Source organism: Haliotis rufescens, unplaced genomic scaffold (genome assembly GCF_023055435.1).
Source record: "Haliotis rufescens isolate VD_foot unplaced genomic scaffold, xgHalRufe1.0.p SCAF_17, whole genome shotgun sequence".
Lineage (NCBI taxonomy): Eukaryota > Metazoa > Mollusca > Gastropoda > Lepetellida > Haliotidae > Haliotis > Haliotis rufescens.
In genome coordinates, this window is record NW_025963857.1 from 13,424,845 (window position 1) to 13,447,552 (window position 22,708).

Here is a 22,708-nt window from a genome sequence, read left to right on the forward strand (position 1 = left end):
ACCATACAAAATACTTTTACATAAACGCAGGACGTCAATGTCAGATAATGAAAAAGCAACGTTTTAGTGCAATCCTTGCTTCCACACTGATACAAACAATGAAATCTTTGTTTGTTCATAGTAAAATGTAGTTCAAACATATATCTAAGAAGATAAATATATTACAAAGAAACTACATAACAAAACAAAATCATATTCATGTTGGGAATATTCGTGCTTATATGCTTATGCAAATTCGAATTGAACAATCAATTGAACAGTGCCTCGTTCAAAACTAAAAATGACAGGTTCATTTTGGGATTATATATGTCTAATTTTGAAAATTGAATAACAAAATCTTCAGGTTTGGTTCATTGCATTTAATTTTCTTGACTTTGATATGGAGAACGTGTGTGTGTGTGTGTGTGTGTGTGTGTGTGTGTGTGTGTGTGTGTGTGTGTGTGTGTGTGGAAGGGGGGGGGGGGGGAGCGTTAAGGGGGGGAGTGAATGGTGACATCAGTTCGTGAATACTGACGTGATTCTTTCTCTCAGTGTTACATTGTATTGGCGCTGATTGTCATATTGCCTCTTATACTCAACCTCAGCAGGTCCCCATTCTGGTTTTGGACGTAACAGATGCTGAAAACAAACCGACCAGTCATACTTAATTTCATTCAGTATTAGATACACATAGTGACCTGGAGGAAATCATGTTCACAACAAACACCAAGCTTACCCGGAAAGGCAAATCATATCAATGTGGCAAAACTTCAAATTATGTGAGGAATATTTTCTCAGATGACCTTTTTCGTCACTTTCAGAATATTCAATAGTATATGTTTTAGCATGGCAGGCATTTGTCTTGTGTAAAGTATCAGCACTTTGTAATTACTAAAACGCTTTTCTTGAGCAAATATATTTGCCACTCTTTTTAAGAATGTATGATCCATGTGGGATGAACAGCCAAGAAATGCAAATTGATATCCTACTCTGACCCAAGGATGTTATGAAAGACCATCCAGGGCACACTCGGTTAACATGCTTTAAAAATAGCTCTAGAAGATTGCGCCCTGTTCTCAAGTCACATGGCCAACTACATTTCAAAAGTCGTTCATGCTTGAGAAATGTGAATCATCAAATTTGCTTCACGCGGGAACACACGGTAGGCTCTGGGGATGTCTCTTGTCATGAGATTGTGTTCAAGTTACATTAATGCCATTCGACTTCCAGTAAATAATGTCGAGGAGAAAATAAAATTGATATTGTATTGATTTAATGCAAACCCTTGCTATAATTACTCGCTTAATTCACCCAGCTTCATACAAGACACAAGTATTACCTGAGAAGAGGTGAAAAGTGCTATCACTGCAAACACGGGTAAGGGTACCAGCGAAGCCAGTGCAATGAACCACCCCATCACGTGAGCCCACACTGGAAAAGCGGAGTAGAAGGATTGAGGGTCGTAATCAATGAAGGATAACACCAGGAAAATCTGAAAATAACAATTACATTTGTTAACATTTATAGTTCACACTTTACATGGATGGTAATGATACAATTTACCTCAAGATATCATTTATCGGAAATAGTATTACCAGGATGACAGGCGGGAGGATAAAACACCAGATGAACTTGAAGACTATTGGAGGTGGAATCCCAGTCATCATCTCAATATCTCTACTCAGCCGACCCATGCCTGAAAAAGTGGATATGGTTGGTATGGATATAAATCATACAATGGCCTGGCGCGGTGTGTGATACAGCAGACTGATTTAGACGGAACAACGTTTTCGCTACTAAATGCATCTACAGAACTGGAACAGGGATTTTAAATGATAGAAACTTCGTTTTTCGTTTCTATTTTCATTTCCAGAATCCACTGCACTATGAAAATAAATATATGACTGATTAATGAATGTATTCATCTTTGTGTATTGAGTCAGTTCTGAGGAACCCATAAATTCAAAGTAATGAACAGTGTAACTAGCTGTACCATACCATATATCCATCCAATTGTTAAGAACTGAAGGATACCAAGAATTGAGAATGACACTTCTATTATGTAAACGTCAACCAGGATCATCAAGCGAGCTCCTCCCTACAAATGAAAGGGTATTTTGTCACATATATTATCAAAATTAACAAACATGAACATGCTTATTCTTTTAATCATTCAAATATAAAAAAGGATAAATATTCTATATGCGTATGGCATCCATGGTACATCAGTTTCAAAGTACTCATTTTGTCACACCATGAAGACTTCTGACATGCTTTTAAGTATTAGCCGCGTTCACAATTGAAAGTGCTTATTGTCCTTTTGTGTGCATAGTCCTAACATCGTTGCTTCGAATCTCAGCGTGCTTGTGAGATAGAAACTTATTGGGTTCGCTGCCTACAATGATTGCCCTGGCTGATTTGCACAACAGTCTAATGCAAGTGAAGACAGTCGTAACATTGCTGTCTCTATTGACAAATGCACATTCTATTACTCCCGACGTGTGATGAATATACAAGTTGATCAAAGGATTGTTGATAGGGATCTTACTTTAGCCAAATATGGAAGAGTAAGAAGGAGGGATGTGATACAGACGACGGCGGTGACCACGAGTCTTATCATGCGGGATCGGCGTGGCAGGCTGTCAACTATAGCTGTGATGATCATTTCGGCATATATTAACTAAAACAAGAGATGGTAAGACTTTTATTAGCAACATAATAATGTATGTTAATATTGCACCGACTCCACCACACCCAAAAGAATACTTTTCAGCTGCAGTATCACCTGGTCAGGTCAACCGATCAGTGTGCATTTAAACTTAATGATGAGTACACGACTGGAGCTGTCTGTCACATTAACATCTCATCCAGCCTGTTTACCCGTCCATCAACTCTCATCAACGTTGCTTTACTAAACATGGTGTGCTACCTGTGAACAATGCACCATTTGTCATGTACTGTTGTCAGTCTTAGCAATTATTAATCAACTGTTTGACGTTATATTCAGTATTAGCTTAATTTGTTCATATAATGATTATCATAAAATTCACTGAGAGATATTAAATATACCATCATTACAAAAGATCGGATAACTTTGTTTCTTAAGTGAACGGACCAGGTGCTACAGCTACGTGTTGTATTTTAAATTAGATTTAATTTCACTCAAATTTACCTGCAAATTAAATCCAACAAGGAGAAAAATGGCGAAGTAAGCAAGACTCCAAAACTGAGAGACAGAGAGATGAGGAAATAGCTCCGGGAGAGGCTGAAATGCGCTCATGATTCCTGTTGATATAAGGTATACATACACGTTTTTAAACTATTCTAAGGTGATTGTCTCAATTGTTTATCAATAACGAAACCAACACACACACTTGTACACAGCGGTTTAAGCAAAGTGAAAATCCATCTTAGTATGCTCACGCTTATGCAAGGAGTCAAACGAATTCGTGCACTGCTTCCCTTCAAAACTTGATACGAATATTGGTATGAACATCTATTGTTCATCTGTATAAACAGAGCATAAGATAAGTTAAAATAGGAAATTGCATCGGACATAAATTCGATCACAGATGCGTCACATTTTGAAATTTTGTCCACATGTCTGACCATAAAACACTTTGAATAGACACTCATTTTTGGCATTTTCCACCTTTGAGTGCAATATGGTACTACTTTAGTCATTGAAACATATTTCATACAATTCAAATTGCATTATTTGAATGAGAATATGTGCCATATTGGTCATAACTTTGATTTTCAATATGACTATAATGGCGACCACACTGGGAAGAGTTTTCAAACGTCTCTTAAATGTAGGAAAAAACCTCTCATTTGTCCATAGGCCTTTTTGTGAGAAGATGTTTACAGTCGAATTTAAAACCAATCCACTTCACAATATGTTTACCCGCTACTGGGCATTGTGACATCAAATGAAACTGCTTTGTTGCTTAGTAATGCTTGTGCTAAATAGTCTGTCTCGTTTTATGACACCTATGCTTTTTTAAGAGCATTGATCAAGTAGTCAGGCTCTGTAACTTGAGAGCGTGAATCAGTTTCAGCCATCGTAAGCCGGTTCCAGACTCAGCTTATTTTACATACTCCTGTTATAAATAACTTAAAATGGCGGCGTGACACAAGTCAGGACATGTGGCATGATTTTGTTGATGTCAGGGCGCATTAACAAGACAGTCTAGATAACTTCATCACAATCTACTACAACTCTCGGAAGTGTATAATGATGTTAACAGGGAAGTCGGGATGAGACTACAATGTTTTACTTGACATATCACTAAATGCTACCGTTTGTAAGAGGCGGTCGCGGATTCAATTACAAGGAGAACGTCCATACTTAAAAGATTTTTCTTTTTGGATCGCCAGAATTAACAAAGACGTATCCCAAAAACACACGTAATTGCAAATCTGTAAAAGCATTTTGACTCATGTGACCATTGACTAGAGTAAGGCTGGACATATTTGTTGGTTACAAATTCCCAAGAGTGAAGTTGTGGGGGGATATCGTAAAAAATGTAGGGAACATTTTGATCATTTGAGCAAACAGTAAATAAATACTTATGAACAGAAGCCACACACGACAGTTAATGGCCTGCATCCAAATTTCTTATTTTTCCTTGATTAAATGCAATAAACAGTAAGAGGCTTTCTTTATTTGTACACAACATACCTGTCTTGACCATATAGTTCATCCTCTTTTGTTGTGTGTTTACGAGCACTCCATAAAGGCTCATGATCATCAGACCTGCGAGGAGGCGACCTGCAGCACTGATACTGCAAATTATGAGGGAGTCCCTGTAACAAAGACATATTGCGTGTGAATCAAGTGCAGTTCCTCTACGTTTGTGTTTTACTTATTTTTGTTACTTTTACATCGTGTTTCATAATTGAAGAGGCAAATCACCCAAATGGTTCTCACCGTAGTGCTGAGGATTTGAAGTGCCTGTAGCTTGCAAGATTGCTGACGAGGCCCGATGACATTCCAACAGTAAACATGGCCCAAAAGAACGCCCTGGACCACACCTGAAAATTATATGATACACTCGTAACATTATGCCTAACATCAAATACCCGAACGAAACGACTATGTATTTAGATTAAGGTATCTCGATTACAAATGCTGACACAAATTCGCACATGCTAAGATGAAAGTTTATAGTTCTTTATGTCGAGAGTGGTAGGGTTGCCAAAGATCCGTGTTTGAGCACACGGTCCCTGTAGAAGTACATAACCTATTGACAATGATACATAATAAAAGTGTCAAAAGTCTTTTCAAATCAATTATATTAATTTGAAACGTCAATGCCAGAGAAAAAGCACTCTCGATTATTCGGACCAACAGGCTTCAAGAATTACGTTTGAAAATAAAATATATTTACCAAATTTTCATTGTTGTTTATGAATATTCGTGAAATATACTAAATTTAACCCTCTGTTAATCAAAAGGACTTGTCCGACATTTTCTAAGAAGGAAAATAAGATCTTGACATAAACACACTTGACGTTCAGCCAGGTGTGCCAATGATGAAAATATAAACGTGAAAATAAATGGGTGCCTTGACAAAATAAACGCAACTCATGGATCAATTAGCTTTGAATCCGCTTTCTTAGAAATAAAAATATTCTAATGTAAGTGAATAAGTCCCCATGACGTTTTGAAAGTGCGCTTTCAGTTGCTTAATGAATACAATGTTTAAACTTACATTTTTTTTTTTTAGATCTGCCCCAAAATTCGGTGCAAAGAGAAATGCTAATCCATTCTGGGATCCAGGAAGAGTCATTGTTCCGATAAACAGAACCAGCGTCATTGCACACATCAGCAACATTGTGATGCAGAATACCTGCATAAATAAAATCAGTGTTACAACCAAGCCACATCTTATACCAAAGGTCAAGGCAGTATATATTAACGGTTGAATGGCAAAAATAAATTCATGTATGAACAGAAGGAAGAATAACTTTTTAAGGTATATTTTATCATGATAAATTTAATCATTTTACGTAATGAGTAACATGCACATTGCGCTACAAACCTTCCCAAGAACCTTCATTCCCCAGAACAGAGCAGCAAAGACTAAAACCGACACGCCAGCACAACAGCCAACCAACTCCCATTGGAGACCTCCCATGTCTTCAAATCCGGAGGATTCAGACACTTGTAAAACTCTTTTGCTGTAAATGTAGGAACATTCATTTCTTTTGCCACGATGTCTGATCCCAGAAATTCAGTTTTTACATTACACCAGTATTGTTATTTTCTCGTAATCACTGATTAGGGATTAACGCTGCTTTGATCCCTGTCGATGTTACGTCATATGCTTTATTTTTGCGTTACAAACACGCGCATGGTGCTGACAAACCTAGGGAAAGAAGCACAGCGGATCTGCGATTTGAGCTCCTAGGATCATAGGATCCTTGTACGACTAAAGGGAATAACTCTGCACAGTAAACACCGGTGCCTTGTCCCTTCCTTGTCGACAGGGTCGGTCGGGTCGGTCGGGTAGCCTAGTGGTTAAAGCGTTCGCTCGTAACGCCGAAGATCCGGGTTCGATTCCCGACATGGGTACAATGTGTGAAGCCCATTTCTGGTGCCCCCCGCCGTGATATTGCTGGAATATTGCTAAAAGCGGCGTAAAACCATATTCACTCACTCACTCACTCCTTGTCAACAAACAGTGCATATGCAGGCATGCACGTGAGTAGATTGTGACTTCGACGTTGCCTAACTGATGGCACTGCTTGTTCTATACTTTGTGTCAGCATTGAGAAAACCCAATGATCTACTCAATATCTACTGACCACATATTTACTCTGTATGCCATTATTCATAAATGTTTATGTAAAAAGAAATCAAAACTTTATGCGGCATTTCATTATGGGGTGGTACAAACACTAACACAAAAGGTAAGATTCTTGAGGATTTCGTATCTAATAATGACCTATGTATTTTTAATGATGATTCCCACACTTCTCTGCATCCTGCAACTGGCACATACTCTTCTTTAGATTGATCTCTAACCGATTCCTCTCTACTCAACGAATTCGAATGGTCAGTACACAACGACCTCTGTGGAAGTGACCATTTCCCAACTATCCTTTCACCAATATATCCTACTGATATTCCACCTTCAACGAGATGGAATTTTACAAAGGCTAACTGGACTTTATTTCAGACGTTATGTTCACATAAACTACAACCTGAGTTTTTCAGTGATCTTATCGATCCTATTCAAGTGTTCTCTGACGTTTTAAATGAAATTGCTGATGAATGTATACCAAAGTCCTCTACAAATCCACATATACGAAAACCATGGTTTAACCCCGATTGTAAACAAGCTAGGAAAGCTAGAAAAAAGGCAGAGACATACATGTATTTCCGCGATCACTGTCCACAATCTAAATAAATTTTAAATTTTAAATGCAAAAGCTAGTCGTACTCTCAAACAAAATAAACGCCAGTCTTGGCGCAATTATGTATCTAAAATAAATTCCCGAACACCGATGTCTAAAATTTGGAATATGATTCAAAGGATTAAAGGTAAAGGCTCAAAATCTAGTGTTCACCATCTTAAAGAAGGTGACACATAAGTAACTGATAAATGTGATACAAAAAATTAGGAGAAACTTTTGCTAAACATTTATCCTCATCAAATTATACCCCCAAATTTCAGAAATTTAAAGATCAACAAGAAAAAAAAGGAAATTAATTTTAACAGTGATAATGGTGAGGATTATAATGAAGTATTTTCCATTCATGAGCTGCATACCGCCTTAGGACAAGCTCATGATACTGCTACCGGTGCTGATAATATCCATTATCAGTTACTAAAACATTTACCTAATTCATGTTTAGAGACTTTTGTTGACTATATTTGACCATATTTGGACAACGGGTAATTTCCCTTCATCGTCGCGAAATGCCGTCATAATTCCAATACCGAAGCCTGGACGTGATCACACTGATCCAACAAATTATAGGCCTATATCACTCACTAGCTGTGTTTGCAAGACAATGGAACGAATGGTCAACAACAGACTTGTATGGTACTTAGAATCAAATAATCTTATAACAAATATTCAAATAGATTTTAGGTAAAACAGAAGTACTGTTGACCATTTGGTTAGATTAGAGACATATGTGAAAAATGCTCTAATCTTTTTCGACTCAGAAAAAAACTATGATACAACCTGGAAACATGGTATTTTAAAAGATCTTCACGAGATGGGATTGAGAGGCCGTTTGCCTTCTTTTATATCTCAGTTTTTAACAGATAGAAATTTCCAGGTACGTGTTGGATCCACTTTGTCTGATTTTTACGACCAAGATCAAGGGTTTCCCCACGGCAGCATCTTATCAGAAACGTTTTTTAGTATAAAGATTAATAGTTTAGCTAAGGCTTTGAATGACTCCGTTGATGGGTCGTTATTTGTTGACGATTTTAATATATCATGTCTAGGTAAAAATATGCACACGATTGAAAGACAGTTACAACTTTGTCTAAATAAAATCAATGTTTGGGCAGAGCAGAACAGCTTTAAGTTTTCTAAAACTAAAACAAATTGTATCCATTTCTGTCGAAAATATAAATCACATAAGGACCCAGAATTACATCTAGCTGGAACTCCAATTAAAGTCGTAAAAGAAGCTAAATTTTTGGGAATAATTTTTAATCATCACCTTATACGTTTTCACCACATATTAAATATTTGAAAGCTAAATGTCTGAAGGCACTAGACTTATTAAAGGTTGTTTCTAACTCCAAGTGGGGTCGAGATCAAACGACCCTCCTTCACTTATATAGATCTCTTGTCCGTTCTAAGCTAGATTATGGCTCCATTATTTATGGTGGAGCCTGTAAAAGCAATCTTAAACTTCTAGATTCAATCCATTATCAAGGTCTAAGACTCTGTCTTGGATCTTTCCGAAACTATTGACAGTTTGTACATTGAGGCCGACGAACCATCTCTTAAACAGCGCCGTATAAAACTTTCGTAACCTTACATCACAAAGCTATATTCTAATGAGTCCAACCCTGCATACAGCTGTATTTTTAATCCCCTTTATGAGGATCTGTATAGTAAAAGGTCATCTCTTTTTCCGCCTCTCGGAATAAGAATTAAACCTTTTATTTCTGCTGCTGATATTACACTTGAAAATATATCTCCTTTCCGTCTGCTTTCCTCTCCTCCTTGGCAACTAAATCGCGTGTAAAATGTGATCTAGTTTTCACAGATTATCTTGACTGCCCTACTGGTCTACGACAAGGATGTATTTTGAGTCCATTACTGTTTTCACTTTTCATAAGCGAATTATCAAATGAAGTTATTTCTAATGGAAAGCATGGTGTACAGTTATTCCCTGATTTAAAAGAGATACTGTTATTATTGTTTGCCGACGATGTTATTTTAACATCAGTTAGTGTCACGGGGCTACAGACTCAGTTGAATATTCTAGAAACCCACACAGAAAAATGGAATTTGACGGTAAATCTGGAAAAAAGAAGAAGTTGTATTCACACGAGCTGGGGTGCTTTGAAAAAAGGGGGGAAAAGGTTGAGGTAGTGTCAAGCTACAAATATCTTGGTTACCTTTTTATTCATCAGGAAATATGTTATTGTATTTAGATAACTGTGGACGCCACACATGGGCTTCTAACATTCGTTTACTTCTTTTTTCTCATGGCTTCGGTTTTGTATGGATATCGCAAACAGTTGGGAACCAGCTTTCATTTCTACGACTTTTTAAGGATACTTTATAAACATGTTTTACCAAAACTGGAGATCAGTCTTCAACTCTGGTTCAAGATATCATTTATATGCAGAGTTTAAAAGTCTTTTAGAACCTGAAAAATATTTTTCAGTTTAGTATGAAAGAAAATTTAGAAACATAATTGTAAGATTCAGAGCAGGTCTTTTAAAATTGAAGAATAATGAAGGCAGATATCGGTCGATAGAAAAGTCTTTTCGAATATGTCCAGTCTGTAATAATGGTAAAGAGGAAGAATTTCATTTTTTACTCATTGGTTCATGTTATAATGATCTCAGAAAAGAATACTTACTGGCAAACTTTGCCGATATCCTAGCTTGAACCATTTCCAATCTATAATGTGTAATAACAATTAAGCAGTCTTGAATAGGTCATCACGTTTCCTATATTACGCTTATGCAAAAAGGACAAGTAGTACAGTTCATTTATGACATAAGTCATGTGTCACGTTTCTTTACCGTTTCATCTGTGAACAATTGGTATGTTGTGAACTGTAATTGTTTATGGGCCCGAGGCCTTCATGCAAATAAACGTTCTTCTTCTACTAAATATTTGTGTCTACGAATGTGGCGCTTGCATGTCAATATGAACACCACTTGGCAGGCAGGGTAGGGGTACATATCGCATATATATATATACACACACACACACACACACACACACACACACACACACACACACACACACACACACACACACACACACACACACACACACACACATTTGCGGGTGTTAAATAAACTCAATACCTGGAAACTTCATTTTGAACCGATCGGTCGCGCCGGAGGTTTCATATTTTAAAGTTGTTATTCTTAACAAGAAAAGTCTTTACGAACAGTGAATAGTTCAGGTGATGTCAGGACTCATTTAACTAGTTTCAACCAATCAGATTATAGCACACACGCCCTTTAGTTTTACCATGTTTACAGAACAGAACCCTTCAGAGGAAAGCAGTTTAGCTCACTGATCACGGTGGGTTCAATGTTGGATTGTGGGTTTGTTATTTTTAGCTGCGATCAGCAATATTATAATATAGCCTGTACATAATCGGTCCTGGGCCTTTGCTTGGTTTCAAGAGATACATCACATGCCGTCGGAATGCGATGGCATGCAATACACCAAATCACGACAATCACCACAGTCAAGCAACTGATTGCTGATGATGTAATTAGTTGCCTTCATGTTACATGGTACAATAGAGCAGTTGTGTATGGCCACAAACAATCTAATGATCACATAATCACATATATCGTATGATACTTTCTCATTCAGTTGAATTATGCTCTAGGTTTTTCAGCACAATACCCGTGCTCGTGGGTTTCACCAAAGTGGTAAATCTCTGAGACGTGCATTACTTTAGGCGTTCATCAAACATTAAGTTGACACGCCGTGATATAACTGGAATACTGTTCAAAGCGGTGTTAAGTCCAGCTCACTTACTCTTTTAAGTGCATATCTTTCTCAGGTTAATATATGCAAGAGTAGGTCACTTACTAAAAGTATTCTGTACTGGGGCCAATGTGTTTATAGGTATTATTGGAACATGCTGGCGTGTTCCATGCGTTGTTGCAGTTTGACCAGGGTAGAACGGGGTAGAACGACTGAACCACATAGTACAGAGACCACGATGAGAACAGATTGTACACCGGATAGTACATGGCGGAGGAAACCATCATCCCAACACCTATTCCTGCAACAGTAGGGGTATACAACTGACACAAAGACACACAGACATTGTCGTAGTGATAACGTTGGAAGGCATATCACATTATGAAAGGTGAGGTGAAATGAGGGAGATCCTGGGATTTTATCGAAAAAATGAAATTGTACCCAAAAAGTCTTGAAAAAGATAATTATGATTCAGGCCCTTAAAGAACCCTATCTCACAAAATACATTGATGCAAGGTGTGATTAGTGATTCATAAACACATGCTTATGTTATGATCGGAATCGTATAATTGACTAATGATTATGGAAAGGGTTTTGTTTATATTTTACCTCTGAACAACGGACACAGGTTCCATATGTGGGCTGGTCCCCTGCTACAGAACTGTCCTAGGCACAGATCCAGGTACATGATAGGCACTCCGAGGATGAAATAGAAGCCTGCATAGATTACCATGAAAGCAGCTGGAAAAAATAGTGTCTGGTTATCGAATCTGGAATATTTTTTTTATTGGAACCTACAAACAACGACTGAAGGAAAGCAACTCGGACACCAGTGGCAAGTGGGTAATTTATAACCTTTCCCCCAACACAGACACAGAACTGAAAGCTGGATACATGGATGAATATCTCATGACTTATGAATTTTCATAATTCCTTTACTTATTTAAAAACATAAATGAACGTACAATGCTCAAATCATCCTGAAATAAAACATTTATTGGACTAATTTCGGATATCACAGATAGTGTACATGCAATCATTTGTAAAATAATGATAATAAACATCCACAATTGTAATGAAAGGATATTCATAATAAACATCAAAAAGGATATTTGAAAATCTATTGTATTTACCTCCGTCTGTAGCGCTGAAATAGGGAAGTGTTGTAAATGTTCCAAAGTGAATGCTTAATGATAGAACCGACGCAATAAACTCTCCAGTGGAAGTCCAGCGTTCCCGCGGTATCCCCTCACAGTTGTCTGATTCGGTTTGGGCCACAGAACTTGTCAGGTTGCCGTGACCCGCGGGTGGTAGTTGCTGTGTTGACGGTTGAGGAGGGTTAGATATTTGTGGTGGCTGGTTGGTTGATGGTGGATGGTTTGTCGGTGTAGGCTGCCCCTCTTCATGAGTAAATCCAGAGGTTGGTGCTTCCATTTGTACCATCGCTATCTCAGCCATAGTGTCGTACACACCGCAACTTCTCCACTAATGGTAAGGACAGGGCTGCTATTCACGAACTGTGACTGTCAATTGAGAAACAGGTGCAGTTATGAATAAATTGAATAGACAAGTCACATACCGGAATTCGTTTTATGAAGGTCCGGTTTCTTTACAATGAATAGATATGCCTGTGGCCTATATTTTATACTGGTTGTTTCACGGGCTATTTTACAGTAGCGATCGACTGGGGAGGGTTATATCTATTTATTGTTTGAGCAGGTTAACGTTTACACATTGTTCTCGTGAGTGAGTATGGTTTCACTAATACAAACGATCAAATTTGTGTCCAGTTAAGTCGATGTTTACAATCTGATTAACTGTAGTTCCATATTATTACGATGCCAATCTCATTAAAATCAGACCTTAGTTCACTGCCGCTAAACAAAGATCTGAAGACATCCCATTAGGGGTCATGTCAGAACGACCTTTCATCCGACCAATCAGAGCGTCACTTACATAATCATGAAAGTGACAGTAAGAATGTGATTTCTGATCATTCAACCTGAAAACTTTAACACGGGGTATTCCGAACGATAGTTACGGCTTTAACGACCGAATCCATATAATCTAGACCATCTATTATCCATTCCAGAATATTCTTTTGTTCAGGTTTCGAATCTTTGATGGAGAATTTGTCAAAATATGTTTCGAAGCGTAGTCGCCAATTTGAAATTAGTGCTGTAAAGCTTGAGAAAGCTGCCTTCTGATTGGTCATTCCATTGGTCGGTCAAAGTTCGCGCAAGGTCGGTCTGACGTGACCCGTAATGGGATGTCCTCAGATCTTTGTTTAGCGGTAGCGAGAACTAAGATCTGATTTTAATGAGATTGTTACGATGCCATATAGAAATAAATCCCTTAAACTCATTCACGAAGCAAAAAGCTGCACGTTTTTCATGGCGGGGTATAATGGCAAAGTGAAACATGTCAGCAAGATATATTCTTTGTAGCAGCTCCTGGTATATGCAGAGTAACAGTTGTACCGGAAAACTGAAACGATCACTGTCTGAGTGATATTTACACTTTAGGTGTATTTGAGGCAATTGTGTGCACTGTCTGTTTGTGTATCCGGTTGCGCCCTAGATTCGTGTGCTAATTCTTTGCATACAAAGTATAACATACGCTTTTTATTCCAGATGAATATTATGCAGTCATATAAGTTTTGGTCAATTATGTTAACACCATATCGCCCTCGTGGATTTCACCGACTTGCATCACTTTCCTCTCTCCTCCTACATCAAACTGACACACGGTGATGTAACTTTAATACTTTTCAGAGCGACGATAAACCAAAGCGTACTCACACACTCACTATTTTTAACATGTTATAAGACGTGTTATATATAAAGATTCAAGCATTCGCTCGAAAGACTTTGTCTTTTATACAATCTCCGAGCGTATTGTAAATGTGTTGTTTGTCTTTGGGCGATATTAAATGACACTCTTCTACTGTTAGGGTTATTAAAGCAGCGAAAGCAGGACGTTTTCTCCAGCCGCCAGGCGTATCTACACAAAAACAAACCGCGGCTCACAACCATGTGAGTTAGCATGCAGCAGGTGTATGTAAACAGTTCACGCCCTTTCATGTGCGTCAATGCTGACATATCTCAGGGAAATGTCAAACCTAAATGGAGTCTTATGATATTGAACGAATAAGGGAATGTATGACAATTATTTTGTTGTAAACATTATCAGAAAAGAAATATTTCACTTGTTCGGTTGATCCTCTTATTCAGTTTCTTAGTTCATCAGCCGTGTTTACAATTTTTAGGACTTAGACGCAAAACGATCGTTTTAAAATATGATGTAAAAGAAGCGGAAAAAGACATAGAACTAGGTCTAGATGGATCCACAGACTTATTTGACAGTCACGGACCTATATTGTCTGATAGGGTCTGAAAATACTGATGTGCCGACAACATTCGGTAGAAAAAATGGCTGCCTACAAATCCTCTCGCTTCGACCGTAAATAACGAACTGCGCATGCGTGGAACGTTTTTCGTTCGACAACTTCCGTAAAAACGTAAAAACGTTCGTTCCGGATGGAGGACCGACATACTGCAGTCTACCCGAAAGCGTTATTGTTTTTTCCGTCCAGAGTTTTCTATCACAATAATTACGAGTTGTTAATACCCAATAATTGCGGATTAGTGAACTCAATGTCTGTCACAGAATCTTACTGATTTCTTTCCACATTGGCATTTTCGAGACCACTCAGGAGTATTTCTGCCCAACGGTAAGGTTACGGGATAACATTAGACATTAGACATTAATGTTTCACATTTTCCTTAATCCTGCTTACAAACGTTATGAGGGTGTCACGTAGCGTTCAAGACTACTGCACGAGAGAGCAATGCGGAAGGGCGCTGATTCAGGTTTGAGGGTGGCAGGTCTGGGTGTGGGATCGAGTACAGAGGTGATGACTTTGTCGATGAGATTGGGAGGGTAATTGTTGAGATGGGTGAAGGCTTGGTGGAGGTGTTCGATCTCATGTTTTGGGTCAGCAGAAGAAAGGTTGATGACTCGTTGGGTGGAGATGAGGCCAGTCTTGGTTCTAAGGGGGTGGTTGGAGTTCAAGCGGATATACTGGTCGGTGTGGGTGGGCTTTGGGTAAACACTGGTTTGGATTCTGTTTGTTGGGCTTCTGGAGACGTGGTCATCTAGGAAGGGTAGTTGGTTGTCCTTTTCTATTTCTATTGCACTATGCCCTTAAACCGACAATGGTCTTAAGTCTACAATATTCATGAGTGGGCGTGGCTTATGTTTGCACGTGACACTATCTTCCGCAAAGCTTGTCATTGCGTGATACGATGTTGCACTCACAATCTGCACATCAGGTATATAAGATGTAGTTGATGTGTCTTTGAAGATTGACGTACATGCACGTGTCTGCTTGTACAAGTCCGGACTAATGCCGAATTTATAGTGCTAGCCATGCCGCAGTTAATCAGGAATACCTCATTCAGACACAATATACTGATTCTGAGCCGATCAGCCTCTTATTGTCGAACGCCAGGCAGGATATCAACAAGTACCATCTTGTATATTGGTATGACGCGGCCGGAGATCGAACCCCCGATCCTTACCTCTACAGGCGGACTTCTATACCACTAGACCACGAAGGCGGTTACAAAGCTTCTGAAATCATCACTCGGCACAGACGTTCTTTTACCACATACCCGTGAAGATCCGGGTGAGAATTGGTCTTTAGAAACCCATGCTGGTCGTAAGAGGCGACTAAAGGGATCGGGTGGCCTGCTTGGGCTCAGTGAGTCGGTTGATTGTTTGTCAGTCGCAGGCCTATTGCATGGATCGTTGTTCATGATATCAATCACAGGATTGCTTGGTCAAGTCTCGATTATTTACAGACCATTGCTGAGTGGAGCGAAAACTATGATCTCAGAACGTTGTCATAAATGCAGATGCAGGATGTTATTTTGATGAGTTTGTAAAACGTTTATTGACTATTTACAGTTAGTGATTGCGTGCGTTGGGTTTAACGCCGCTTTTAACAGTATTCCAGTGTCAGCGTGTCAGCTTAATGTGGGAGGAAAGACGCAGGTCTCAGACGTTTACCACTTTGGTGAAACCCACGAGCATGGGTATGGTGCTGACAAACCTAGAAACATAATCGGGGCGAACCGGGATTCGAACCCACAATCATAGGTTCCTGGCGTGCCCGAGGGACGCAATTCTGCATAGCGAATCACGGCGCCCTAGACGACTGGACCACCCGTGACCCCCAATTTACATGTATAATTCATAAGATGTCGGTACTTAGTGTGTTAATTTGACATCAAGTGTATGTCACTACATTTTGTTCAAATATAACAAGGTATTCTTTTGAATTATCGTAACAAGAAAATACAGATACAAGGGTCAAAACCCTTTTAATAATCATACGAAATGTCTGCTAACGATTGTTGATTTACGATTTCGAATAAAATCAAAGTGATGATGCCAGGTGATCGCGAAAAAGTTGCACGTAGCGTATCCTGTCCTACCGGTGGCACCTGTCACAAACACTTGCAAAGGCAAGTCAAATGTTCACCTGAAAAAAAACACCTCGGGAACATAATGGTCTATGGTACAAAATATGGAATTGCATCGGACATCACCTTTGTCACCGATGCGTCAAATTTGGAAATATTCTCCACATGTTTACCATCAAACGTTTTGAATACTTTACTGAGGCCTAGGATGTCATCACATTGATCAAACAACTTTGGAGCAAGAATCATATAACATAGGGTTCCTCGTCAATTAACAAAAACATAGCATGTCTTCAAACCATAACCGAAACAAATTCTGTCAAAGAAATTGTTTATAAGGGACTTCTGTCAAACGGAAATATTGTCTCTATGGACTACTGATAGCATTTACTATCTGAGTGATATTTATAATACAATTTGAGTTTTCAGACAAAAACAGAGGGAATCAATGATTTTTAGGATCGCCAATTGACCCAAGACTCGTCTCCCTTTAACAATTGTTTGACCCAAATGACTCACATTTTGATATCAAACTTGATCAATAAAAAACATAACAAAACACTTTTTCAATATTTATGACCATTTTATGGATAGAAAATGTTAACACTAATTGTATTCATACAAGTTATACATATAGTTCCAGTGTTTGGTGAGCATTTAAATATATTGGAATGAAATAGACAAAAGAAAGAGTAAATAACAATAATGCTCCGGATACCATATTCTACATCACGAAAACATGACATGCAGGGATGCATGGAACTGACCAGGTCCTCAGTGTATCAGAGACGCCGTGAGCTCAGCAGTTCGGAATGCTTTACCGGTGTAGTGAGTGAGTTAGTGAGTTAGTTGGGTTTAACGCCACTTTTAACAGTATTCCAGTTATATCACGGCGTGTCAGCTTAATGTGGGGGAAAAGTCCGAAGTGATGCAGGTCTCAGACGTTTTTTCCACTTCGACCTAGAAACATAACCGGGTCGAGCCGGGATTCGTACCCACAATCGTGCCCAGGGGACGTCACTCTGCACAGCGAATCGCGGCGCCTTAGACGACTGGGCCACCCGTGCCCCCTCTACTGGTGTAAGGCACAACATGGAAGTTCGGATCATGCAATGTTTAGATGGATGAAAGTCAACAGAGTTGAAATAATAAATTATGAATCTGAAATTCTCAAACTTCGCGATATATGTATAAGATGCTTCTCCTAACTACGACATTATTAAATATAGAATATGAAGGAAATTGTCCCTTACAGTTGCCCAGGACATGCCGGAAACAATGGCATATAGTACATAATAAATCTCCCGATAAACAATGAAAGGAGCGCCAAACATAATTTGATCAAGCAGTTATGACAACGTCATAATTCTTGGCAACCTTGCCAAAACATTTGATAGTTACATACAAAACATTGAAGTTACCTAATGATTAATGTCATCAGAACAGTGTGTATTTACGCTCTCAAGATAACGCTAATATGTAGACGTGTAACAACATCCAGAATCTTACAAGCTTCGTCGCTGTAGTTACCTTAATAGGCGTTTCCTTCTTACATTATGACATCATGAAAGTGAGATAACATGTCAGTTATTAAACAGAATATCATATCTAAATCTTCATTCTTGGAGTTTGTCGATTCAGGAGATGTGTTTTTCAATTTCAAAGTAACACTGCACTTAATAATTTCATGACGCATTTAAGACAAGGAACAAACATCACATAGTTTATTTGGAAAATGACTGAATAAAACCAATTGCAAAGACTCCAGGCAAGATCGTCTTAAGAATTAACTACAAGAGCGATGTAGAAACAGTAAATATACAATACTTAGTCTTTGAGTATTGGTCCTGTCAAAGCTGTGTTGCGGGTACACGGTTTTTCACGTATTGGATAATCTTCACAATGTCGCCATCAACACTAGGATGCAATAACATGGACACTAATAACACTTCCAGTACCATTATAATACGTCCAGTATATACACCATGCACAGGTGTTAAATGATATAAAACTAAACAAGGTTTGGTCTATTATAAACAGTTATAATGAACCCGAAGTAGTATTTACATTTACATTCTGTATTGTATTACAGAACTCAATGGATAAGACACGTTTCAATTTATGGTGTTATTTATGTTTATATTTTTGTTTCTGATTTCTTATCCTTGGGGTATCTGTGACATTTATTACTATCAGTACGGTAGGCTCAACCCCAGTCTAACAGAGCACCTAGTCTATAACATTACCCAGATCTACAACAGTACCCTTGCGGTATATTTAATTTCAGTTCTTAAGTTCCACTGAATATTTTCCTGTGATGTCACTAAGTTCCTTGGATTCAAACCCGATACTGAGTGCTCGCATGGACTGTCCGCGAGGCTGAACTTGAGGGCGGAGATTGAGGGTAGTGTTCCATGACATGCCAGGCCCGATGTTGCTGAAAAGAGAAAGTCATACCTTTTATGATTTCACTAAAAGTTATTAAAATCTCGATCGATTTGATACAATGGCTGCTGAGTGTGAAAAGCATATCAGTTAGTAATCATCTTTGAATATCAGTTCTCTTAATTCAAACTCATGATCACTATTTGAGAGCAGGTCATATCTGGTATTATAAGCATGGCGAGTTAAAATTATATGCATAATATAAGTATTTGATATCAGCTGATATTTGGTATGAAAAGCATGGATATATATATATATATATATATATATATATATATATATATATATATATATATATATATATATGTGTGTAAATTAAGTATTACAGGAACGGGATAGTTGGTATTATGGAGAGGTATATGAGTAAGCTGGAAAGTATTTGAGAACAGGGCATATTTGGTATTTTAAGATGGAGAAATATCCTGGTAAGCTAAGCATGTGAGAGCAGGTGGTATTTGGTATTGTGATTGTGGAGAGATGTATGTGTAGGTTAGTAAGTATTTCAGAACAGGGAATATTTGTTATAATGGAGAGAGATACTGGCATTGGTATGGCAAGTATTTGAGAACAGGTGATATTTGGTATTATGGAGAGAGATACTAGCATTGGTATGGCAAGTATTTGAGAACAGGGGATATTTGGTATTATGGAGAGAGATACTAGCATTTGTATGGCAAGTATTTGAGAACAGGGGATATTTGGTATTATGTATATACAGAGATATATGGGTACGCTATTTGATAGCAGGTGATATTTGGTATTATAAGCATGGAGGGGGTATATGGCCAACTCGGTATATGAAACAGGTACTATTTTGTATTGTATGGAGAGGTATATTCTCAAGCTCAGTATCTGAGAGCGTGAAATCTATCTCCTTTTAAACTCACCTAATTTTCATAGTGTCCTTGGTAGTACCTACTGGATCGAAACCTCCCGCAAACGAAACTGAGCACCTCGTCAGCGCCACCGCCAGGGGGTTTGTGAATGAGACATCAACTTTGATGGTGTCTAACAATCCACATGTCGCTGGGCCCTGTTGAACAAATAAGACGACTTGGTCAACGATATTGATCTACTCATGAACACAAACACTCAGAGCGCCAGTTAACAGAAGAAAGTAGTTCCATTTTATATACTTCATCGGATCATAAAATCAGAGAAGCAAGAACCACATGGTAGACCATCTGCTCAGGATAAAATACATTTGCCTCAAGTCCGAATTGACTGGTTGGTGCACTGCAAGGACTAGTTGAGGTGTAGGAATATAATACTGTCCCAACGATACGCATGAATACCGCATCGGTGAGCAATAACCTCATTTCAATACATTTGATCAATTATGAGGTTTAAAGGTTGAAGGTAAAACATGAAAACACCACTTTCCAACATGACACTCTTAACGAAACACTTTGTTCCTTGATCCATGGGTTTTTGTTACAAAACGTGGGGACCGTTGATCACATATCTGCCTTCAGAAGTTCAGGGCAATTTGTCAAACATGAGGTGAGGTGAAATGGGGTTTAACGTCGCGTCCAAGATTATTGCACTTAGAAAGCGACGTGCATGCACGTGTGTGTGTGTGTGTGTGTGTGTGGCTGCTTGTACTAGACCGGACTGATGCCGATTTATAGTGCTAGCCCACTGAGATACCATGCCGCAGTTTAACATGAATACCCCACTCAGACACAGTATACTGACTCCGAGCCGACCAGTCCTTGTTTAAGCCCCTTAACGCCGAGCGCCAGACAGGGTAACAACAAGTACCATCTGTTAACGTCTTTTGGTATGACACGACCGGGGATCGAACCCCGGACCTTCCGCTCTCCGGGCGGACGCTCTACCACTAGACCACGGAGGCGGTCTTGTCAAACACGAAAGCAAATGTCATATGGAGTTTACTGAGAAAACAATAAGTGATCTGCTGGATTTCCTCTTTGAAAACATCCAATACAGATTTGGTAGTAAGATATTTCGACAGGAAGCAGGCATACCCATGGGCAACAATTGTGCTCCCCCTCTTGCTGAACTGTTTCTTTATGCGTGTGAATTAGAATTTCTGCTCGGTTGGGCAAAGTCAAAACAATGTAATATGGCCAAGAAATTTAACTTAGGCTTGAGCAGGTATATCATTGATCTGATATCGTTCCATAACCACCAAATGGCCAATTCCTTTCCACTAATGTTTCCACCTGAACTAGAAATAAAGGCGTCTGTTTCATTTGTTTATATCTATACATAACGATTAAGTGTGACAAAACAGTCTCCACAAGATTGTATGACAAGCAGGATGACTAACTTTCGAACAATATTTCCTCAGCTCCAGCCCTTGGTGTCTACATTTCACAACTTTTGAGGAATATGTGATACATGCCAGTTGTTTGAAAAGGGGTTTTCACCCATATGTCCGTACTAAATGGTCAGTTGCTATGCTTTATCACAGGTGTCCTTGATATAAACCAAACAAACCCCTACTCAACACAACATTAGGTTTGTTTGGTATGGTTTCTTTTCTATAGGTGTAGGTGTATTGATCTACACACCAAGCTGAAAATCATAAAATGTGGGTTCATATTAAAGTCCCACTTTTTTTAATGATAACAATTGTCTGCAAATACCTGAGGGTAAAGTTAACTCAAAAGTCCAGAGAGCATGTTAAATACCCCGCCCAGGATTTAAGCTCTGCTTGGAGAACTTCAGATTATCCGACCACAGAAATTGGCGACATATCAGTGTTTGTGGAAAGAGGAATGAGCATAGGGAAACACAACATGTTTAAGAGCGTATGTTTTGGGATATATTATGTCCGCTTTAGTTACACAGAAACGACATGTCGTAACCAGTGATAATTATTATGTCCCGCAATAAGCCTTCCTAGTAGGGGGTTAGTACCGAGAGTTCCAGATCGGGTCTCCTCATACGGAAGTCCATGTCCTCTGTTGCGATGTCATCTTCGTCTTCCGTGCAAATGGCGACGGCTTTCAGCTCAAAGTTGAAATCATCTTGTGGCCTCTGATTTGCTTGATGTTCATCTACCGTTATCGTGAATTCCTGGCCTGGAGAAAGATAAGCAGACTCCAAAGCAAGGTTTGAATACAGTATCCTTCATGGGTCTTCCCACAATTTGCTCTATTTTTTTGCAGTGGAACGGTACGTGACAGGGATCCAACCATCGATATTACAAAGCCCCCGAACGCCAAATTGAATCATTTCTGATACAACAACCCCCCCCCCCCCCCCCCCCCACCACAACCACCCCACCCCCACCCCCACAAACAAAACCTGCTTAAACATCCCGCTCAAACACACACACAATATTCAATAGTCCTAGAGTTCGTATGACAGCCATTTAGTAAATATTTGATAAATTTGTGACAATGTTGATAATTTGTCACCCTAGCTTGAACGCCTGTTATCAACATATGAAACAGAGATTAATGGTTTTCAAATTAAAAAGCCAAGATGTCATGTGTTATTTCTAATAGCACCCACGTACAGAATATGAAATGTCATGATGGCACATATACATGCTCATTATGGTTACAGAGTCACTACATTTGGGGCCATGTACACACAATTTAAGGTTCTTCAACCAGGATGTGTCAAAGAAAATGCAGTAGAACGCCGCA

At 38.8% G+C, this 22,708-nt stretch overlaps 2 protein-coding genes across 4 annotated transcripts in view; both read right to left on the reverse strand.

Moving 5' to 3' along the window:
* Positions 1 to 449: 449 nt before the first annotated feature.
* On the reverse strand, positions 450 to 12,694 carry LOC124140835 (sodium-dependent noradrenaline transporter-like). The gene is made up of 13 exons (XM_046508614.2): positions 12,282 to 12,694; positions 11,758 to 11,889; positions 11,254 to 11,449; positions 6,027 to 6,165; positions 5,697 to 5,834; positions 4,913 to 5,016; positions 4,664 to 4,788; positions 3,152 to 3,264; positions 2,528 to 2,659; positions 1,978 to 2,077; positions 1,575 to 1,675; positions 1,319 to 1,471; positions 450 to 618 (listed from the first exon to the last, which is right to left on the reverse strand). Exons 1-13 carry the CDS (start codon positions 12,604 to 12,606, stop codon positions 496 to 498), a joined length of 1,881 nt encoding a protein of 626 aa, XP_046364570.2. The 5' UTR covers positions 12,607 to 12,694; the 3' UTR covers positions 450 to 495.
* Positions 12,695 to 17,199: 4,505 nt separating this feature from the next.
* The window catches only part of LOC124140836 (annulin-like), a 45,300-nt gene continuing 39,791 nt past the window's right edge, over positions 17,200 to 22,708 (reverse strand). For all 3 annotated transcript variants that reach the window (XM_046508616.2, XM_046508615.2, XM_046508617.2), the window contains 3 exons: positions 21,972 to 22,135; positions 19,970 to 20,115; positions 17,200 to 19,074 (listed from right to left, as the gene is read on the reverse strand). In XM_046508616.2, the coding sequence (XP_046364572.2) occupies positions 18,921 to 19,074; positions 19,970 to 20,115; positions 21,972 to 22,135 (464 nt within the window). In that variant the 3' untranslated portion in view covers positions 17,200 to 18,920. The remainder of the gene's footprint in view (positions 19,075 to 19,969; positions 20,116 to 21,971; positions 22,136 to 22,708) is intronic.